At 38.0% G+C, this 23275-nt stretch overlaps 2 protein-coding genes across 8 annotated transcripts; both read right to left on the bottom strand.

Annotated features, from left to right (window-relative positions):
* Positions 1-190: 190 nt before the first annotated feature.
* LOC105667337 (guanine nucleotide exchange factor DBS-like) lies at positions 191-23050 on the bottom strand. 7 transcript variants are annotated; one of them, XM_067349896.1, is made up of 17 exons: positions 22695-23050; positions 22248-22426; positions 9300-9395; positions 9089-9203; positions 8907-8997; positions 8580-8810; positions 8224-8483; positions 7797-8031; positions 6445-6639; positions 6206-6382; positions 5948-6133; positions 5543-5878; positions 5151-5468; positions 4876-5073; positions 4579-4787; positions 4312-4510; positions 191-4011 (listed from the first exon to the last, which is right to left on the bottom strand). In XM_067349896.1, exons 2-17 carry the CDS (start codon positions 22354-22356, stop codon positions 3784-3786), a joined length of 3183 nt encoding a protein of 1060 aa, XP_067205997.1. In that variant the 5' UTR covers positions 22357-22426; positions 22695-23050; the 3' UTR covers positions 191-3783. The 7 variants fall into 7 exon arrangements, with proteins under 7 accessions (XP_067205997.1, XP_012214499.1, XP_012214498.1 ...); XM_012359076.2 differs by lacking the exons at positions 22248-22426; positions 22695-23050 and adding exons at positions 15028-15352; positions 17774-18581; XM_012359075.2 differs by lacking the exons at positions 22248-22426; positions 22695-23050 and adding exons at positions 15028-15352; positions 18066-18581.
* Positions 10986-13257, bottom strand: LOC105667338 (uncharacterized). The gene is made up of 3 exons (XM_012359078.2): positions 13098-13257; positions 12654-12786; positions 10986-12525 (listed from the first exon to the last, which is right to left on the bottom strand). The coding sequence occupies exons 2-3, from the start codon at positions 12759-12761 to the stop codon at positions 11509-11511; spliced, it is 1125 nt and encodes a 374-aa protein (XP_012214501.2). The 5' UTR covers positions 12762-12786; positions 13098-13257; the 3' UTR covers positions 10986-11508.
* Positions 23051-23275: the final 225 nt, after the last annotated feature.

Here is a 23275-nt window from a genome sequence, read left to right as displayed (position 1 = left end):
AACAAATAATTTTCAATAAAAATTTGTAAAATTAATGTAAAGATTTCTGAACATTTTGTATTTAAATTCACATTAGTTATTATAAATCATAATTGCAATATCATCGCTAACTGCGCTTCTTATTCCAAAACGTTCACTATTCGACTACAAAAAGCAGATTTGTTAATTGGTTGCAAGAACGAGAACGAACTTGTTGCTGCATCTGAATTTTCATGTTTAATGTTCCCGTTTAATATTGCAGTTTCATACAAGTTTGACAACTGATTGTACGCAAGGTCCGGACGAGTTAACAAAATTCCATGCTTGACTGTACAGTCAATGCATTGCAAATCGCAGTATTCCATTCTCTTTTCAAAGGTCGGTGAGCGGATGAAGAAGACGCGTAACAATTAAAAGTGATCGTTTGTTCGTGATGTACTCGCACCACGTCTGTGCCTACCATTGAACGCACACTGACACATCGAATGTAATCTAACATAACACAATAAACAGACGTTCAAAACTCATAAAATCGTTTAACATGATTAAAACTTAAACTTGAGCAATCTTTTTGCATCCTATATAAAAATATTCCTTTCATTTTGTTTTTGAGATCCGAGTAATTTCCTCTCTCGCAAGTACTTAAATAATTTACAATATACAACTTACAATTACAGACATGTAACAATAAAAAAAAAGTCCGGAATTGTTTTCAAGAAATAAATCTATAATCAGAAACAAAAGGAAAACGCATTTAACGGTTTTTAATTACGGTCGATGAGAAATGGTCGCGTGCTAACATATGCGTGATGCAAATAGAAGAGATTTCGGCAGCCTCGTTATTATATGTTATATGCAAAAATAGACTTTACTATCACTCTCTTGCCGACGAGGAACGACGAAAAGAACCGTCTGTAAGGAAGTGAGTCTTTGTTTTTGTTCTATTTCCTTTTCCAAAAGATTGCACACGCACGCGTGTGCGCTCGTGCGATCTCTGGTAGCATCATAATTCCGCCCACGGTAAGAGAATCATTCGCAGAAATCTGCTTCTATTTGCTGCGTTTGTAGTCGCGGAGGGAAGTATCGCTTAATCCGGTCGTTGGGAGTTATATTGTATATATCATGAAATCGTTATTCGAACGAACGCGTTTGCCATGTATCTTTCAAACATATATAATTATTGTCTATGTATATATATGTATGTATATATTTATAGTTTCTACAAAATGTGTCTTGCATGTGTTTTAGGTATCACCTTGACTTGGTCGCTCAGTCGCGATTTTACGCAGATGAAAAATCGCTCGCGCGAACGACTTCCGGTGAAGTAATCGCGCGTTCAAGTTTGCGGAAGTGTTCGTAAACGACAGGTATACTGAGCAGGATTTCAAACTGTTCTAAGATAACATCTTTTTTTTTTACATAGGATCGCTATTGTGTAAATGCAGTCGACCGCGGCATTCATTTCGGCTGTAAATCCCTGTGAGCTTGTAATATTGCAACGTAATCGGGACGCGTTGAGAAAACGTGGATCTTTTTCGAACCAACAATATGCTCGTTTGATTAAAATCTTACGGACAATACAAGGACGGCGTACAAATGGATGAATGTACGAAGACATACACATTACGGCTCTACGTGCGGCTAAAGAAACGTGGAAAGTAAAAGCTGTATGATACAAAGGAAACATACGACTTGTAAAGTGCAACTTCTACAAGCACAAAGACTTCTTTTTCTTCGACAGAAACGAATTCCTATCGTGTGTGTATACTTAATTTTAGTGTTTCAGCGTTTACATAGTATATTCAAAAATTTGTATATTACAAAATTGCATAAATTATATAGCCTTCAATATCTTGTATATCTCATTTACAATACACCGACTGCTGTAAATCAGCCTGCATCAAGACTGACACAATGCAATACTGTTTATCGCGATATAAATAATTCTCTATTCAATAAATATATCTATCTAACAAATATCATGTAACTGTGCTCTATACAAAATATGCGAATTATAAATACCAAAAATTATAAATATCAAAAACTCAGACTCATGTAGGCTATATCAAAAGTTGCGACGAAAATTATGTCCTTGTGTACATTATTGAAGCGGACATAATTAATATACACCGGAGAAGGAAATCATAGTGCGATCAAGATAATCCCTTAAATTATGTTATCCGTTATTCATACAAATGTTTCAGTACAAATGATACTATTATACATCGTTTATATAAGAGACTTATGAAATTGGTGGGTTATGAAATCCGCTAGAATTGAGATTGCTTATTATAATCTTAAAGTATTAGGTGTTAAGATTTATCTCGGTTATCGGATATTGCGTCTTACTTGGTGTTATAACCGTATTTAGCCTGCTAGAAAATTTGTGTACATGGTTGCATATGATTCTTTGATCTCCCACCACTCTCACGAAACGGTTTACATATTGTTAAATTTAATAATATCTCAAGCTTATCTGGTCGCAACGACTCGTCAACAATGTATCTAACATTCTAAGAATGGCGATATAATTACTTAAACATTTACAATTCGAACATGTTCTTTTTCTGCATGTGTTTACAGCGATTAATCTGCAGAAGCGTCGATCTAACGTTTGTATCACATATTTTTTTTCCGATTCGAAGGCTCGAGGATTTATCTTCGATAGTCTTTGCAAATACTTTATACTCGATCCCAGAAGCAACCTCCACCCCGCCCCCTCCCCCCGCCGCAAACAAAACATCTAAGATACTCTCGAAAGCCCGTGTAACTGTGCTAAATTGTACTATTCGATTGTGATGACGACGCATCTAGGACTCTACTTAAGAACTCTAAACCAACGAATAATGATACACAATTCGACGCGATCGGTGACGACGTCGATCCGACGGCGCGCCGCGATCGACGTCGTATTTACTCACGACACCGCGGAATACACCACGCCAAGATAAGATTGTTTCGCATCGTCGAGGTTTATCCAGCTGGCAGAAAAAAGGTGTCGTCAGTAGAATGCAATGGACGAAAGTGTTTCGCGCGTCTCTTACAACAATATTAAACTTTGGAATAATTGCGTACAGCCGATATTTGATTACCCGGGTCGCAAGTAAAAACTACCATTTACAGCTTACGCTTATACACTTTTTCATGCAGATTCTTCCCAACGAAGTGTAAGTAACCGAACGAGAAATGCGTTCAACATATAGGTGGACCTTCATCTCTTGTTCATTACAGTTATTGTTATAGAAATGTGTATTAATAGTGATCGCGATACGAGACCGTCTTAATCCATTGTGCGTGCACGTATGTATATCTCGACTTAATTCAACGTTATACGTTTTTTTGTACAATTCAGTGTAAACGTCGTTCGGTGCTCGCGAACGAGTTCACTCATCTCTGACGTTGGCGCGAGCGAAACTCCTCATTCCGACTGTTTGCAATCGTGTGGAACATGAACGCTTCTCGCTTCAGTACCATCCTCCTCCTCGCATGCATCAGTGTAAAATTCTCGTAACATAAAAATATCTTGACCCGTTCAACTTAACACTCTTCATATCGCAAATGCAAGGGGCATCGCTTAACAAGCGTCAGCGTACGCCGTATTGTACAAGATACAATAAAATGATGCAACTCATCATTGTTTTGAATGCTGTAAAAGATCTCCAAAAACCGATCAACCGCCACGTGGAAAATTCTCGAGGACCGTTTTCAACGGTTGAATGTTTCTCGACCACAATTGGCGATCGCGAGAAACGAGCGAAGATTTAACACACCAGATTGAATTCTCTAGTGTGTTAATCGCCTGTTTCATATAGCCTCTTGACTGTTCACCGACTGCGAACTACGGGACGTCTTGCGACTGATCGGTTCCAGGTACGCTGCGGGCGCCCAACCTTCCACGCCGGTGCCGACCAGTTTGACGAACCACCAGCCGGCACAGCCGACTTTCAGAAGCTCCAAGGTGTCACCCTCGCGCATAGTGACTTCCGACTGGCCTACTGCACAATAATCGGCCAACGCCACATATCTACCGCCCTAAGTTCGAAAATAAATATGTTTACATGTAAACGAAATTAACAAAACTGCACAAATCATAAATTATTCAAAAATTGATTGTTCCGCCAAATAAACGCTGAAAAATTATAGAAATAAAAAGATATTGGGTTTATGCGATTTAAATGAATGAATTCTATCTATAAAGAGTTTTGAAATCAACAAAGGCTGAAACTTATTAAATTGTAAAACTTTTCTGTGCTGTTTTTCCAAAACTTGCTCTTGTTTAGATGTTAAGTTCATTCTCGACGCTTAAATTCACATTTATGATAAAAAACTTACAGGTGCCGGTCCGGGGTTGTCACCAAAGGCGTCTTCGTCATCCGTATTACTGTTTTCCGAACTCCAAGCAACGTCGTCTTCCGTGGATTGTGACACGTCAGTCATGTGCGAGATAACGCTGTTGCCGTCGACGGACAGTGTTCGCAGAGATCCCGATAAACTGCTTTGTGCTTCCCACGAAATTGTTTGTCGCAGCGGCCTTAGGGGCAACGTAGAATAATGAAATATTCCAAGACTTGAAAGTGTGCGTCTTTAAATTTTACATACTTGTGATTGGATTTTCCAAGAGCCGAATTCTGTTTCCCTTTGAGTTCGGCTAATTGCGACATTAAAACACCCTTGATCTGACGCACCCAGGACTGTTTGACATCGATACTGGTCGCTTGTATCGTGTGAACCTCCGCTCTACCTTGCAACCATATCTCGAATCGTCTAGCATCGCCTTTTACCGACTCCGTCAAACCAATCTGTGACATCTGTATTAAATACATAGGATTATATATATATATATATATATATTTAAACAGAATAAAAGTTAAACTGGAGATACAGATTGGAAAGTACCTTCAAATATCTCTTAAAATGGTACATGGCTTTGTTGTGGGCTTGAGGCTTGCTGTGCTTACAAAATATCAGAGCCTTCTCGTACAAGAAAATATGTCGCTGAGACGGTTTTAGTCGCAGCAGTCGCTCTCGCTTACTGCTGCTCCAAACGCTAAATGAACCTTGTAACAACAATTCACCCTGTGCACTCAGATCTCCCTGTAAGAAAAAAAAAATATAAGATATAGTAAAAAATAAGGTATAACATAATTCACTGAAGAAAAATCCTAACTTACTCCAAAACCTGTTATTGCAGTTTGATGCATGCTATCATTAACACACTTCAACACGACTAGCATGCAATCCAGCGCCTCTTGCAACTCTGTGCAGCACGAAGGCTCGTCGCTATACTTTAACAAATCCTTTAACAACAACTGGTACTTGGTAATTCGCTGAACGGGCTTGAGAAGGTAGGCAGCGAGCGGCAGTTTGTGGCCGAGTTTCTGCTGGCAGGCTGCGAGAAACTGCGGTTCGCCTTGTATCTGTTCGCGCAATCTCTCAGATCGCGGAATATTTTGACAATAGTAACTGTACAATCTAAAGAATACCTCGCGCTAAAAGTGTGCGTAAGATTAGTTTCCAGCACAAGACACGGCATACATTTCAAAACATTTAATTGTGCGCTCACCCTTTGAACAAAGCACAAAGCGACAAGCTCAGTATTCGAAATGCAATTCTCCAAATCTCTTAGAAACGTCTCCCCGTGAAAAATATAAATATCCTCTAAATTGCCGAACAACACGTCCGCTTTGCCGACCAGTGCGGCGGGTATCAGATGAGCCATCGCCTCGTTCGTCATTTCCATCTTGTAGCCCTTGATAATCGAGCCGAGCTCGGCGACGTAGATTCGCTCGGTTTCCACGAGTTCCGCCAACACGTGGCCGCGCTTTAAGCGCAGGGCTTCAACGTCCCGAGGTTCGCTTTCCGGAGACGATGACTCTCCCTCTATAGGGCTCATCTCCATCTTTAAATAACACGAATCATACATTACAAAACTATTCAGACTCGCGTGAATGCAGAAGCAAAATTTCACCTTTGGCATGGTGTTGGCTTTCTTGAGAACTCGGCCAGGCTTTACAATTTGAGGCAGTGATTGCAAAGGTTTGACTGGTTCTGGAGTGACAGTTTGTACTGGCCTGGCTGGTTTGATCAACTGCTGCTTTAGTGCCATTATTCTCTTGTCGCACATTACAGATACATCTTCTATCCTTTGCAGAACCTACAAATATCATATTTTAGAGATACGCATTCTAAGGAAATCGAAAAGCGCTGTGGGGGAAAAAATACACACTTGCGTGATGAGCGCTTTAGTCTCCGGCATTACGGAGTCCTGGAAGATACATCGGGGTTGGTGGAATTCCTCCGCAGCTTCGATCAACTGCTGCAATTCCTGGAGCGCTTGATCCGCTGGCGTGGTGCTGTTCTGCGACGCGAGCAATTCTATTCCTCGCGTGCACCAAGTGTTGGCCTGCCGGTCGTTGAAAGGGAAATGACAACTTTTCCAGTAGGAGAAAACACATCGGGACATACCTTATCTATACGCTCCATGAGCTCTCTGCACTTGGTCAGCATGTGCAGTCGTCTCTCCAGTCGCTGACTGAGAATGGTGCAGACTCTCTGCAGCTCCACGCACTTGGGCTCCACGACATCCGCCGGGCACTGATGCCTGCCTGACAACAGTTGTTGACCGGCGGATATCACCTCCTCTGCGCGATCTATGTCTCCCTATAAACATATGTAATTATACTTATGCACGATAACGCGATTAGATGTCAGTATATAAATAAAGATGCTACAAACAATCATGGCATTTTTCTCAATCTGATTAAGTCGTCTAGAAAGGAAATCTCGCGTGAAAAAATGCTATCATACGTGCAAATGCAGAGAGCGAGAAAAATCATAACGATGGTCATTCTCAAAAATTCACCATGCCATTATCGGACATGAATCACTGCCGATTTTTTTCGATGACATTTATGCGTGCATTTTGATTGGAAAAAAAAAGAACGAAAAAAAAGGAAATTATTAGCTCAGATGATAGATAACGCATAATAGAGATTCAATTCATAGCGCCTACGAAAAACTTGTCGGAACGTAACGTTTTCTATTTGACTCCAAGATATGATAAGTGTAAGACTGAAATATATGTAGATGCTAAGATATGTCAAAATCACTGTGTTTCTCAAAATGTAAACTTCTATTACAGAATACATGTATTTTGTTAAGTGGACTGCTTACCAAGACCCAAATCCACATGGTATGCAACAAATAGGACTATCGACAAAATGAGGAAAGCGGTGCAAAGTAACATTTGTGCATGATGTGCGTTATATATGTTACTGCTTGTGATCACGTTCAAACCAGGATTTACATGACAAATGCGATATTCGTATTTATGATGTGATCATGATTCTCAAATGTAATTATTGTATCTTAAATTTTCTTTCTTTTCTTACAGATTTCGTATCATAAAAAGAGAAAGATTTGACAAAGTTTTACAATGAATAAAAATATACTGGTTTGAATAGTGCATTTTTGGTGCTCTGAGTGCAATATATATATATACATTCTTGAAACCCGAAGTTAATAATGTTTGTCAAATTTGTTTCCACCAATTCATCATGTAATTGCATTAGTTTTGTATGATAGGTCCATAATTTTTTACGTTTTAATGATGGAAGTAAATATTTTAGAATATAACGCAATTTTTATCTTTATGATTCATATATCATTTGAAAATCAAAATCTCCAAGAACTTTCGTTTATTATGGATTGCATTCGATGGATATTTTATCAAAAACTAATCAAAGACATTAATTTGATAGTATAATTTTTTATATCTTGTTGAATTTATTAATTAAGAATACCACAAAGCTACATACTCTGCATATTCGTTGAAATGCCGATGTGTCATGCAGTAATTGATCAACTCTTGTTTGCGTCTCGCCGACTTCCGTCATTTCTTCCGCCGTTTTCAAATGCTGATCCAACGTCGCTTGTAATTCTCGAAAATCTTGTTCGAACTGCCTGAGAGCAAGACAATGTCTCAAACGTGAGCTATGATGCGACCAAAATAAGTCGAAGGTTCGCTCGGTTTCTTCCAACTGAACGAGTAATCTAAAATTAAATTCAAAAACATTAAAAACCATATAATATATAACAATTGTGCTTCTGTGTAAAATATTTTACCGTGTATTAAACAATAATTAAAGAATTCATAAATTTCTCGCTTTAATATTTTATTGTATTAACATTTTATTTTATTCATTAACGTTTTAGTTTGCAATTATTATTGAATTTTTTCGTTACCTTTCTACTGCAGCAACATTTCCCAATCGGTCAGCCGTTCCTTTTCCAGTTAATTGCCGTACACTGTCCAAAAGCGCTTCCCCATGTCTAGCAGCGCTGAGAATCTCTTCTTTCAACTCGTTATACTCAGCCTGTTGCTGCGACAATAGCGTTGTTGTAGCAATAGTATTATTAGGAAATTCTACTTCAGCCAGACGCCGCGTAAACGAATCCAACGCGAGAGACACGTCCTGCGTCATTGACGAAAATTTCTCCAAGCTCTGTAAAAAAAAAAAAAAATAATTAAAAAATTTATCGATATCGGACGTGAAAATTTATATACGTGTTAATATCACCGAATTCGTTTGATTACTTACAATTCTGTTCTGTATCCAAGTGTGATGGCAATACGGCAAATCGCCACCAAGCTGCTCCGTGAGCTGATCTTTCTCTATGAACTCGTGAAGCTCAGCGATGTTAGCTAAGAATATAACTCTGAACTTGAAATCCTCACGAAACAATTTATTCGACACCTCCGAAATGGCTTTTTGTAAAAATCCAGCAGGTCGTAATACGTACGCGACGTGCACTAAACCAGGAAAAAATGCCTGAAAAAAAAATTTAAAAAAATAAAGAAAAATGTAGAATTTATAATAAAAATATTGCCGCGAAACAGCATACTTTTACATGTTAAATGCACTTACAGAAATTTTCAGAAGAACGGTTTTCACTGAATTCCATTTGTCATTCCTTCGATCAATTATTAAATGAAATCCAAGATCAGCTTCTTGCAGTCTAAATTTTCGATATGGCACAAAAAAAATCAGAATTATACATTGATAATTGATAATCAAATAATTGTATTCTATAATAGTTATATTCTTACGTTGGCACAGAAGTAAGATACAGCATGAGACGTTGATAGTCCAAATCAGTCAAGTTGTGAAAATTGCCGTTGTCTGAAAACGTGATTATAGGACATCCCTCTCGCGTTTTTCCTCCTGGAAAATATGTGCGAACAAAAATATTAAAAAATGTTTTTTTTTTTTTTTTTTTTTAAATAAATCTAAGTCTAATTTATAGCATTAAATATTTACCTGCAATAATAGCATATTGTGCCTGGAGAAGGTCTGCAACGTCTCGAACTGCCAAATCTCCATTTTCTATCTCGCCTGTCATACTCTCTACATCTTCTGCAATCAAATATTATTTTTTATCATTACATGTATTTTTTAAAAATATATTCTGATTTAAAAATTTTACATTAAAATTTGTTAAATAATCTTAATATTAAAATTATCTTAGTGCATGCACAATAAAGTGCAAAAAATAAAAAATCAATTAGAAATTACTATTTATTCTGTTTTAATATATTTTTACACCTATATTTACACCTATAAAATATATATACGCAATTATACACAAACACATAATTATAATATAAATCTGTTTGCATAATGTAGTTACACTAATACAATTTTGTATATTTATTATATATTTGATTTTTAGATTAAAACTAAAAAACTGTTTCAACCAGACTGTTTAAATTATTTAAAAGAAAATACACTTTAACACAAATATCACAGTATTATTTAATTGCAATGAAAAACTGTAGTGACCTAACGATTCCGGTTGACAGTCTCTTATGCAATGTTTACTGTGAATGCACAGCTCAGGTCTCGCTGGTATACTGAATGCGAGTACCTGATCAGAGGTTGCACTCACATGACCTTGCTGATGCCACCCAGCTGAAACAGTTCCCTACAGTACCCACAATATTGCTGACATAACTGTAAACCAAGAGGCTCTCAAACGGAAGAAAATAGCCCTAATTGCCTCAAGATTTTCAAAAGACAAGATTGTTTATTTCTAAAGTCAATATTGTCTAAAAAGCTGCTCCAATATCACAGCAATTTAGCGCATCTTTTTTAAACTTGTTTATCAGAAACAAGACTTTTAATATGAGAATCATTAAAGCAGAAGTTAAGACTGTAAATTATAATTATTAATATCGGTAAATTTTAAGTACTTCAGATATTAAATTTGATATTTAGAATTGATAAAACTATATATGTGTACGTCAACAATTAAGCCTTACATTTCATTCACAATAGAATTGATTTATGTTCAATCTATAAGCTTGGTTTTCTTATATAAAAATAAAGGTTTGAAATATGTTTTTTTAATACACATAAATGCTAAAAATAAAACTTATAAATTATACATAATATTTGTAGTTAAAAACAATCAGAGGAAGTGATTGCGTTTATGTGAATTGAGAAGCACTGCTGCTGCTACTGTAGTTACTTGATTTCCATATCTGGAATTCAAGGAAGATCAGAAATATGAAGGTTGTTTTGGACATTAAATCATTGAACTCTCTATATAAAAAAATGATGATAGCATTTAGATCATAAAATAGTGTCTTACAGCTATACTTTGTCATTCAAAAATATGTTTGGCTGTAAAATAAATGACCAGCAACTAGAAGAATCTTGAACACTGTTTTTTTAGACGTTTTTATACAATTTATTTTTTCTTTTATAATCTAATTTTATTTTTTATAACATAAAATATTTTTTTATAATTTAATTTTACATGAAACAAATATCTTTAAAACATGATTCAATATATTTTCTCAATATTGTGATTTTTACAAATCAAATCACTTTTACACTTATTTTAATAAAATGATTAAAAAATATAAAAATGTAAAAATACAAGGAAACTTCTGACACAGTATTATTTAAAATAAAGAAGGGAATAAAGTTTTAACAAACATAATTTTCTTCTTATATTTATTTAAATTTATTAACGTTTTTTTATATACTATGGTAATAGTATATAAAATTATGGTAATTTACGAGTATCTCGCTAAGTGCTTTGTAATGGTCAATATTGGAATAGAATATTCAGTGCAATTAGATTCAAACTATGGACTTTGAATATAACATAACTTACTGATCCAATCTGAATAATACAATAGCAGATAGACAATAACAAGATTATATCTCTAATATAATACAACTTACGATCTTACAATAATTTTTGTATATTGTTCTTATTTTAGAGAATTGTATATTATCTTTTCACTTTTCATACTTATATAAAATGTTTCTATTATTTGTCTGCACAAATATCTAATAGCATATATGTAATAGCATATATGTAATATATTATTGGTCTCTCATAGCTCACAGTGCCAAGAAATTAGAACCTTACCTTTATAATATAGGCGTATATCACATTCACATATACATATATGTATCATTGTGTATAAAGTTACATGCAGTCTTCTGGTTTATGCTACTCCGTTTTCAATGTGACAGTAGTAGGATTATCAACTACCAATCCGCGAGTGGTAACTTGATAACTTATGCCGTCCTGTAGTTTACTGATTGGTGTCAGCACGTAAGTCTCGTTCTGCCGTAAAGTATTGGTTATCACTAACGGCAATATCCTGCTACCTTCCGCCTCTAGCTTCGACTTGGGCGATGTCTGTTGGCCCGTGTCGTCCCTCGGATCGGGTTCCGTCTGGCAATGACTCTGCGTGGTCTGGTTTCTCACCACAAATTCCAGTCTGGCAAACTTCACCTGCGGGAACTGCACTTTCATGAACCGCCGAAATGTCGAGTAGCCCATGCTCTTGACGTCGGGCGACATTTCTTTGCAGTACTGCGTGTACATTTCGTGCACCGTTTTGCGCGTGATATCCGGCGGTAAATGGAGCGGCGCGTTCTTGACGAGCTTGGTCTTCTGCTTGGCCTCTTGCATTTCGATGAAGTTCTTCAAGAACTTTGTGGCAATCTTATATATGTCCAGCGAGAACGTGTTGTGCGGAATCTTGCCATGATTGCCGTGTACGCGAGGCGTTACGCCATGCGTCATTAGATGTTTCCTGATCCGTTTGATTTGATAGTGCGTGCAGTTCTGTAAGTACAGAAACGCGTCCAGACACACTCTCCTACCCTGGTAAACATATTGTGTGCGTAATCTACGTCGTTCCGTTTGTCGAACAGTTTGATAAGGATCCGTCAAGCAAGCCATTGTCACGCCCATTAAATACATGTCGTGCTCGGCTTTAGTCAGTTCTGCAATGTTCAGTCTGTGCCGATAAACTATGTCGGGATTTAAATCTTTGAAGCACTGATCGTCAACACACTCGCAGCCTCTTTTAAAGCGTTCCAACACCTGAGCTGAACTGTCTTCCAGCTTCGTGGGATCGTAACTAGATTGACCAACATTTTTAGTTTTCTTCGTCTTGATCTTTGCGACAGGTTTCTTCGATTTTGTGGTAGAGGGACTATTGCATTCTATTTGTTTCTGCAATAAAAATTAATATAAATAAATGTCGGGTTAAATTGTATAGAAGAATGTTTAATGTATAACTAAATATAAAATATAAATATCTCTCTGAGAGAAATATATACATAAAATACATAAAATCTTACCTTCTTCTCTGCAGCTGTTACTTCTGATCCTTTTGTTATTCTATTTTTATCAGCGGCAACAATAGATTCTGTCTTTATTTCCTTTTTTTCTTCCAATAATTCCTCCATATTGTGAAATCGTTTTTGTGTTATCCTGTCATAACAAGATATATTTTGTAGTTACTATTGTTTAGTAGCAATAAATTTTAGAAACAAAATAGATGTGCGGACAATGTGAGAAGTGCAGAAAATACAGCTTAGAAGATCAAATTCACAGATGTTTCTTTAGCTGTTATTTGACATCTAGAACGAAAAGCATTCGGGATTCAGAAGGTGAAAAAAAAGAAAAATATCGTAAGGAAACATAACTGAGAAGCACTAATATCTAAGGTCGAGAATCGCTGAGGCGCTTCTCGGTCACCAACTTTCGTCTCTAAAGTCTACTACATGAATGATCGTACTTACCGTTGTTTGATCGAGTGTCGTATGTTTCACAATTTGAATAAACTGTCGCACGATTCCACGGATGTCACATCGACAAGAACAGCATTTCCGTGAATCCGTCCTCGTTGTTCCTCGTGATAAATCGTGTCGTATTCACTAACACTCCCGACGATATGGCGAACTTCTAGTTCGTGTTATCGTATGTAGAGGGGAGAGCGCTCTCCCAGGATCGACGCGAAAAAGGGACCGTATGATCAAAATTTTCTCTTCCAGATTTTATTACAATATTTTTTTTCTATGCAAAATTATCTTTTAAAGTTTTATCACGTTACGTTTCTTTTTACTTTTATTATAGAAAGTGATATAACTTGCGGAAAATAATTTTTTACTTTTTTTGTGCAAAAAGGATTGGGTGTGCAAATAAAACTGTAAAAATAAGACAATTTTCAATTTAATTATATTTGCTTGATCAAAAATCTATAAATGGATATGTAATGTTCACGTATATTTTACTCGATAATATCGAAAAAAAAGAGAGATTAATCAATTATTAACTATAATTAAATTTCAAAGTATAGAAAATTTAACTTAAAAAATAGGAAATTGTGATAATATATTTAGCTAAATATTAATAAAATGTAACACAAGTTCGATAAAAATTATTCATTCATTGAAAATTAGTAATAGTATTTGTGGTTATAATTTAATCACGAATGTTAAACCGCAAAAATAAAATTTAATTGAATTTCGATATCGGGAGAGCGATACCCGACTCTGGTGCTTCGACGTTCCGAGCAAAGGCGGAAGCGGGCACGATTATTGATTGATGGAAGGGCACAAATACAGCCCTGGTGCCTCCCCATCGCAAGCAAGGAGCGAACGTAATCGTGCGAGCGAGGGGAGAATACCCGAGATCACATGCATGCACAATGCACATCGTGCCGCGACGGCGAGCACGCTCCAAATAGCATGCACCACACATCACACGTAAAGAGCGATGGTGAACACACTTAAGGCCATTTCAGACGGTCTATGTATGAGCAAAAAAAAAATATTTGCACACCCAATCCTTTTTGCACAAAAAAAGTAAAAAATCATTTTCCGCAAGTTATATCACTTTCTATAATAAAAGTAAAAAGAAACGTAACGTGATGAAACTTTAAAAGATAATTTTGCGTAGAGAAGAAAAATATTGCTGTAATATACAACATATAAGCAGAAATGAGAACATTGTCTACTGATGGAACTCGTAGCGACATTTTTGTATTCTGTACAAAATTATTAAACAATAAAGAGCGCGCAAATATTTATTCACTTTATAAATTTTGTTCACTACGTAATTTTGAATTTCTGTTAAAATTATAGGTAAAAGTTTTACGCAATTTTATGCGTTGCATTGTTAATAAATTTATAGACAAAAATTCTCAGCTCGTTTTACACGATTTCGTCGTAAATCTCTCTTTCTTTTTTCTTATTCAGTAAACTCGTAAAAGTTTTACAAAATAAAAGTTCTACAGGAACAAATTGTATGCAACTTTATGATATCGCAACTTATCGCATACGTCACGCAAATGTATTCTCGGTTCTGCACTTGACTCACACTTGTTTTTCACGTCGTAAAATGCCACTTGCTTTAAAACGGCAAACTCGCGGACGTTTTTACTTTTAAATGCGTATAATATTTACATATTTTGATGAGAATAGATAAAATTATGTGTTCAAAGGTTAGAAGAATAAGCAACAGTTGTTGCGTTCAACTGAAAAGTTTCCACTACGGAAAGTGTAACTCGCGGAAAATAAATGACGTGAAATGAACAATATGTTAAAGACAAAGTTGACGATATGCAAATGATACTTGCATCTGCCTGTATAAACGCATCGAGTTTCTACACTGACAATGAAGGACCAACAATGAGCGTCGCGAAAATACTATGAGCAATGCGACTCAAACCTTTGCATTTGGTGGAGCAGTGTTGATGACAGGGACAATTGCAGTTGTGCAGCGACTTTCGGCGGAGAATCATCTTGGCTTGCCCGCCGCTTCTGACGATCTGATACTTATCGTATTGTCACGGAACGTTGCGACTTATTCAATAGAGCGATGTATAATCAACACTCCGCCACGACAAGGAGAATCATCGAGCTACAGATAGTTCCACAAACCGATTTGAATTCTTGTCAACTTCACTGACTTCACTTTCTTCGTATCTTTAATACATCATGTGTTGTGCAATGTATAGCATTGTTATAAAAAATCGAAGAAAACATTGATACATCTGCAATGTATAGAATATTTTATAAGATTTGCTTTAATTTTGGAGAAATTATCTAATAATGTTTAGAATTGATTTTTCCGCAGCAAGTATTATATTAAATAGATTTAAATCTCTCACAGCTTGAGTTTTCAATATTAAATAATTTGACAAATCCGTAAATTATTATTCCAATTATATTAAATAAGATTTTGTACCGTAATTCGTCAAAGCGCTAAAAAGACTTTGATAAAGAAATTATATATAATAAGAATTTATATTCCTCATTTATCGTAACAAATTTGCGTATTAAATTGCATTTTGAACTGCTCTGTACACTATCGTCAACGTTATGCAATGAAAATTGGTACACGATATTGCAAGTAACTGACGGTCGATGCGGCGAGCAAAATTCGCTGGTAGCAAAAGTTCGCTCGGCGAGTTATTGCCGCGTCGTAATTAAACGTTGCGCGATAATATCGGTTATTCTGACCAGCGCTATGCAACTAGGCTGAGGACGTTTTCTACAGGCGTTTTCAGATCTGGCAGGACGCGAGAATTTCCCTCGGAAGTATAAATTTACTCGGATTAGGTGAGATTATCGTGGAACGACGCGCCTCGATTTTCTCAGCCCACATCCCGTATATCGTAGCCGAACATTGTCACACACACAATACGCTGACGTATAGTTTACTATATCGTGAATTGATCTTGCGAAACGTGCTTGTTATCCTCTGGTTAGCTATACATCGTCATAACAACTTAGCAGCGTTGCGAACGTCCTAGAAATGTGTATCTCGTTCGAACGTAGTACAACGTGTGAAAAAATTTTTATCTCGCATATATGCTTTTTAGAACAATAAAATGTCGTGATTTCTAAAATACTACTTTTTTCCGTTAAATCGATGATATTATTTTTAATAACGTTTCGTGTAATAAATTACTTAAGCGAATAATATTAATTATCTAATAAAATGCTAATAATTTAATTTTATATTGATAAAATTGATAAAAAATCACAGCTGTTATTTTCTAGGAAATATCGATTCCCTAAATACAGACACGAGGACGTAATTATATTTATGAAATCATTTCGAAGCGTCTAATTATATCTTCTATATGCCATTATTGTACGATATTAATATCTCTCGTGAAAGAGCAATGTATTCGGAATTTTTTGGTGCCGTTGAAACAATACAGCGCTTTATCGTCTCTCTATTTACGGTCAGTTAGAACTCTATGCCTCGGCGCAAGACGACGGTCACGTCGTTTCACGCTCGACAGTCCGCCACGAGGATGCGCCGGTCACGTTGCACACGGTTGTACGCGTTATATGCGCCGCGGGAAAGCTTCATCAAAGTTGCACGAGGGTTCTTTTTGATCGATACCAATGTACTCGCGTCCAGCAACCCTTCCGCGGAGGGACGCCTACGCACCGACCCTTTGCGATCCGGAAAAATAGCGCGATATAAAAAGAATAATCGGTATTAAAATCAGTCCAGATTAATTACCGATAAATTAATTGTGAATAAGCAATTTAAAATACTGTTACATAAAAACTGTTCATTATTTAAATATTGATGTATGATTTTTTTACGAACGACTTATGCATTAGCATTTAATCTAACAATTTATAATTTATTGTAAATGTTTTCAGACAGAAGTATCTACGGAGTTTTTAAAAAATACCGATATACATAAAACTGTAAAAAGTTAAATTAAATTCTGCTATCATTAACAAATAAAGTAATGGCCATCCTTTTATTGCGCTCGCGACTGAAGAGTTTCACCGAAGAATTCTCGTCGCGTACGCGAGATCTCACCGGTTAACTTTTATCGTACTCGGGAGATTTGCCAGTCGGTTTGCTTCATTGCGAGAGTTATTACTCTGGTGGATAATTCGCCACCAGCCGGCAGCAATCACGCGCAAATTTAGCGAGCAACCATTCGTTTACTTATTCGCGGCATTTCTCCTATCTTTTTGTTCTATATATGTATATCTAGGCTTTGTTGATAAGCCGTTATCAGCCGCAAGACAATGTTCTATTTTCAATATTATTACGAGACGGATTTACCGGTAACGCTATAACTCACTTGACAACTTTGCAGTCAACGGACGTCAATACAGTTGCCAGGCAAATATTGCGTCGTGTCTGTTTTGATAGGGGTGGAATACACTCCACATTTGAAGTTATTGTCTTGAATTTTTATACAATATAATAAAATAATATTTTTATGCACTGTTTTTTTCGAAATCACGTATTCTTAATTAATATATATTTACTTTTAGTGACTCGATGCCGGTCGTTTTACGTATATCATGTAAAAATTAAATTCCAGAGTTGAATATTTAAAAATTGACTATTCAAGAGAAATATTTAAGAAAATGTTTTCAATTTTTTTTTGTCAAATATTCACAGAAGTCGTTATATAAAAAAAGATTACCCAAAGTTAGTTAAAGAGTGCAAATAAAAATGACTGTTGCACGGTGTGGGAATCGTTCTTTGGTACATATTTCCGTTGATTCTTTGTCTTGCATCTAACAGCACTGAGCTTAATAAGTTCGCTTCCACGCGGCAATTTCTCACGAATTCCCGCGTGCTGCCAGATACCTCACGCTCCCATTAAATCCGACGGAATCACTCATGCCGCTTCCCGACAGTTTTTCGCGTGCAAAATCGCCGCGGAATATTGTGAAGCATGACAATGTGCTCGGCGGGCAATTCATTTGACTCACACTTGATACACCGCGTCTATTTTCGTCGACCACAACCTCGGGCTTCGTTTAAGCCGATATAGCTCCGGCGTACAAAGCCGCGCGGATATTAACACCCGTGCACGTGGTTACATAGCTCGCGATTAATGTCGTTACACGACGAGCGAATTAAGGGCGAATTGAGAGGACGGTGGCACACGCTCACCGGCGGCGTCGCGCGCGCAGATCCGCGAGGAAATTCGGCGGCGGCACAATACACGGCCGAGGAAAGCAAGCAGACGCTAAGCGTATCGTACGAACGCACACACCCGTTGACAATCCGCGTGTGATCGATAGAATCGCACATGCCGCCGCCACCGGCGACTCCCCGCCTATACATCCACCCGCACTTTGCGCAGTTGCGGACACGAACGTCGGTCCGAATCGCGTTTCGCGTACTCGTACTCGAGACGACTCGCCTCTTCCTCTCTCGCGAATCGAGGAAGTGCGAAGACGAGGCGCGTGTCGTCACGGCTCGACGAACAGACGGATTCCGGTCCCGGCGATGCGTCGCGATGCGGCTGCGGCGCACCGGGCGGCGCCATAACGCACGGCGTCGCCGCAGGATCGTAATCGGGTCTCGTTCGGACCTGAAGAATAACAAAATCGCGAGAAAAGATCGAAATTAATTCTTAGGCTTCCGGTCTCTCGTTGCAATTTTGTTAAATTGTGATATTACAAGCGAAATATTATATCAATTTTTTTTTTACTTATACGTCAGAAGCTTACAATTAATTTTTTTGCATGTTTATCATTTATGTTCAATAGTAGATTAATAAAACGTATCGTTATAATGTATCACATGTATAAATTAAATTATATACCTATTTCTTAATCAGGACAGTAAAAAAGGAAAGTTTTCCTTATATTTCCCAATCTATATATCGTCAAACCCACGTGTTGATATACAAAAGAATTAAAATAGTTCGAGCAAAAATATTATACGCTTTTCTCGCTTGTCACAATTTAATACAATTAGAAGGAATGGAAAGTTTAATTAATTCAATTTAAATGATTATTGCTAGTTGTGTTGTTTTTTGATATCACGTCGCTTAATAATTTTATATGACCTGAATTCAATCAAGGCAGCTGCAATCTAATGAAAGGAAACTTTAGTTGATATTTTAAAGGCAAAGCACCTGTGTTCTAGCTACGGTTCTGATAGACGATGGAGGTAAGGATAAGGGAGAGCCACCAATGACGAGCGGGCCGAGTAGACGAAGGGGGGGACAAATACACGTGATTCCCGGCGTGTCGTGCTGTCAAAATCGTATGATTTCATCTGCATGAATTAAGATTTTTCTCGCACGATTTCATTTTCCGACTCTCCTGACTTGTCGTTTCAAAACTTAGCTTGCGAAAAAATTCAGAATTAATTTATAGTGGAAAGGAATACTTCTAGCTTCGTTTTTCTCGCAAGCCTCGAACAAAACTTGAATAAATAATTATTTTTATATATGTTGAATTATCATGTAATTGTGTTACGTCAAAAAAGGCTATATTGCAATACAAAGTGATTAATTTTAGCGTGAATAACAGGTGAGTTAAGGGAAGCAAATATTTCTCGCACGGCAAGTATTAATTCGCTCACGTCACGAAACATGGATTGAACTAAGAGCTTAGCTAGATGTATATCATTAATATCTTCGAATACGCTTATATATCCAAAAATTCTACAATTTTAAAATACGTTAAAAAAATAAAATTATTCATAAGATATGTGCCTCTGAAACTGAGAATGAAATAACTAGCGCAAATTATTATTTTTATATTTATTAGGAAAATTTTAATTTACGTGCGAGAATTGTCTACAATTATTAAATAACAAAAAAAAACCGAACAATACTACGAGTGCTGATCTTCGACAGTGACGCGCGTAAACAAATAAGAAAAAGTACAATAAGGTGCTTATTAAAGTTCGTTAAACGAGGACAGAAACTTGAATGGACATGCATGAAAGATGGATTACGCTATCGATTGACAACCAAATAAGACGTTGCTTTACAGGTAGTTACAAAGTGAATACAGAACATGGTGACAGTGTTTACACAAAAGGTATTTCGCGAGATGACGTTACTCGATTATTCACTCTATCGAGCGGCAAATTGATTTATCGTCAAACGATACTATGATTCGCACAAGAGAGGAAAAATTTACAAGGGATGCTTTACACAGGGAGCTGAATTAATATTCGTGACCGATCGTCACTATTCCGATAACGCGAGGATATAACGAGAATGTAATCGTTTCAAAGAAAAACGCGAGAGTAGACGGATCAGCAATACAAGTAGAGCGCGTATTACGCGCGACTAATAGCGGCGAGGTGCGAATAAAAGAACCGTGAGCTCTATTGTGTGCGAATCAATAATGAGTGTGTACGATTTTCGTAAATAAATCCGCAATTTATAGTGCTGATTGTCGCTTGAAATAATTAATTAAAAATAAAACGCAGAGAAAAATGGAAATAATGAAAAGCAATGGAAAGATTGGCAAGTTAATTATGAGTGTAAATTATATTCTCTAAAATAAGGCGACGTTGACGCGAGTATTTGTCTGGCGTTTCAATTATTTATATATAAAACGGAAACGAAAAGATTAATAGATAAAAATAAAATATAAAGAGCAAGCTTAAAAGCTGATAAGTAAATCAATTATCAAATATATTCGTTTTTTTAAATTAGTTTTTCTGAAACGATCAATACCGGTGTCCAGTTCAAGAATATCGAGAAGATAAAAATACGCTTCTTTTTGGTGACGATAGTGGCGTTCTTTTTTGATCGGGACACTCTTAAGTAATAATACGCCAAAATCGATGAACGTTACACACGATTTGAGAAATAGAATACGGAGACCTGGTCGAGCGATCGCGTTTGCATCCCAATATATCCAGCTTTTAATCAATCGAAACCATCTCCACTCCACGTCACACTCGGCAAGCAAATAATGGAGCACCGACATCAGTCAGCGGATACCGTTCGGATTTAAATCAAAATTTAATCGAAATCCCGCGTAAATGAAAGAAGAAACGTAGTTGGCGCGTAAAGTAATTAAAATTCCAAATCGCGAAGAAAATAGCTCAAAGGCTATTGTAGCCTGAGAAACCTTTCGTATAAATCTATTGTATTAGTTAAAGTGTTTTACGCTTTCTGCGCATAAAATAAAATAAGAGTGTGTTCACCTCTTTGAAGAGGTAAAGGCGCTGAGGACGGAATATAGAAAAGCGCAGAAAGTGTAACTAATAAGCTTAACGTTGCGCGGGGTGACGTCAAACACTCGAATATTGGGAGTTGCAAAATCTTTCGGAACCATCTAGCGCGCGCCGCAATGTAATAATGCAATTATTGCGTTACACGGAATTAAATCGCATCAAACGCTTTATCTGGAGCCGCAAAACTTCCTGGAAGCCCTTCGATCCGTCTGACGCGACTCAACACAACGATGTAACCGCGTAACTTACACGCCGCGCAGGATTAGCCGCAGGAAGTGTGGCAAATTCTCAAATTGCGCATCGTTCCGGGATCCTTTGAGTCCCCTGGTTTGATTCCGATATTTCCGACCATGCAGCTGTGTAATCGCGTAAACTTCGTGCAGGATTAATCGCAGGCAATGACGCAAATTCAAATTGCGCGTTTAGAGACGTACGGATTATTCCAGAGAGAATCCGTTTGAGCGTCGAATTTATCCAGTATTTCTCATCATTCGACGCAGCTATGTAATCATGTATCTTCGTACTTGGATTAACAATAGGCAGTGATGCGAAATTCCAACTGCGCAATTCGGATTATCGAACGTATGCGTTACTTCCCCGAAACTCTTCGCGAAGAATTCCGAGAATTTCGGACAATATGCGATTTCGATCGCGGCAAATATGCATCTGCAAACAACCGAGTAACATATATTTCGTAGAACCGGTTGCCGCAGTCTCTCGCTCGAGGACAAGTACATTCGCATAAATCTTCTTTCTCCATTTACATTGCAGGATAATAAGACCGCATTACCTAGAAAAGGATGGTCAATCTCTCGCTAAGGCGGGTGCCTCGACCACAGGGGATATTGAAAACCACGCGCGTATCCGGCGAGCGAGCGATCGCGGAGAGCGCATTCTCTCTTTCTCGCGCCCTGCGGGTTCTCGACCTCCCGGCCGATCGAATCGAACAAACTTACCCGCCTCGAGCAGATCCAGGTCCAGGTTGCCGCTGCGGCTGCGGCTAATGCTGCTGCTGCAGGCGTTGTAGCTGCTGGAGTGATGGTGGTGCGCGGCGGTCTCCTCCATCGCCCGGGAAGCGCTGCGCTTGAACTGCTCCAGGAAGCTGTCGATCTGGTTCTCGATGCTGGTGGGCGAGCTGGCCATGTTTTCCGCGCGACGTTTGCCAAACGATCGTCCAAGTGATTCGGTCACGCGATCAACACGCGCGATCTCGGCACGTGCGAGATCGATTTTGTCCGGCCCCGTCCGTCCGACCCGGACGACGACGGCGAAGAAGACGAAGTGAGAGTAAGAGAGAGAGAGAGAGAGAGAGAGAGAAGTTAGAGACAGATAGATAGACGGTTAGAACTACGCAGCGACGGGGCTACATCGTAGAATCGCCGTGAGCGCGCGCGTCTACGCACTTTTCTCGTCGCCGTGGAAGACCCGTCGATGTTCCCGGGGCGGGTTAACGGCGCGAAAGCTGCCCGGCCCCTAACGCACCTCGTCCCGCTGTACGCCGCATGTCTGCTGCCGTCGTCGCCGCCGCCGCCGCCGCCGCCGCTGCTGCTGATACTCCGCAATATTCCGCTTCGCCGCGGTGCGCGCGCCCCACTCTGATAACCGCCCGAACTGAAATGGCGCATCGCGCGCGCTTTGTTGCAATTCTTTCGCGGCAGATGACGCATACGTCGATATTAATATTAGGCTTCACTCAAGAAAACTTGTATAACTCGCGTAACGCATTTGTATGAAAGGTTGACCAATCATCTGTTGGATGTAAATGATATGAGACACATGATTGGGCGATTCCTCAAGCATATCAACCACATATTTATGAAAGTTTGTCTGAATATACCTTGATGAAATATATTCCAGCCTAACCCTTTCCGTGACCTCGGCAGGAGCAGATCGCAGGAATGTCGAACGGTAATCCTTGTTAGCGAATATTGTAGTAAGTGTTAGCGTAATATTGAAGATGAGAATGTAGAAATAATAATAAAAA

This window comes from Linepithema humile, chromosome 1, assembly GCF_040581485.1.
Source record: "Linepithema humile isolate Giens D197 chromosome 1, Lhum_UNIL_v1.0, whole genome shotgun sequence".
NCBI lineage: Eukaryota > Metazoa > Arthropoda > Insecta > Hymenoptera > Formicidae > Linepithema > Linepithema humile.
The sequence above is the reverse complement of the archived record's forward strand: the minus strand, read 5'-3'. Positions and strand labels throughout refer to the sequence as shown.

What these genes read in the sequence shown, in the direction of transcription:
- LOC105667338 (XM_012359078.2), bottom strand. Translation starts at nt 12,761, where the DNA reads ATGGAGGAATTATTGGAAGAAAAAAAGGAAATAAAGACAGAATCTATT. An exon ending in TAACAGCTGCAGAGAAGAAG is followed by an intron (nt 12,526 to 12,653) that starts GTAAGATTTTAT and finishes TTTTTATTGCAG; the next exon opens with AAACAAATAGAATGCAATAG.
- LOC105667337 (XM_012359074.2), bottom strand. Translation starts at nt 22,434, where the DNA reads ATGGCCAGCTCGCCCACCAGCATCGAGAACCAGATCGACAGCTTCCTG. An exon ending in CCGTTCTTCTGAAAATTTCT is followed by an intron (nt 8,811 to 8,906) that starts GTAAGTGCATTT and finishes TTTTTTTTTCAG; the next exon opens with GCATTTTTTCCTGGTTTAGT. An exon ending in CTGCAATAACAGGTTTTGGA is followed by an intron (nt 5,074 to 5,150) that starts GTAAGTTAGGAT and finishes TTTTTCTTACAG; the next exon opens with GGAGATCTGAGTGCACAGGG.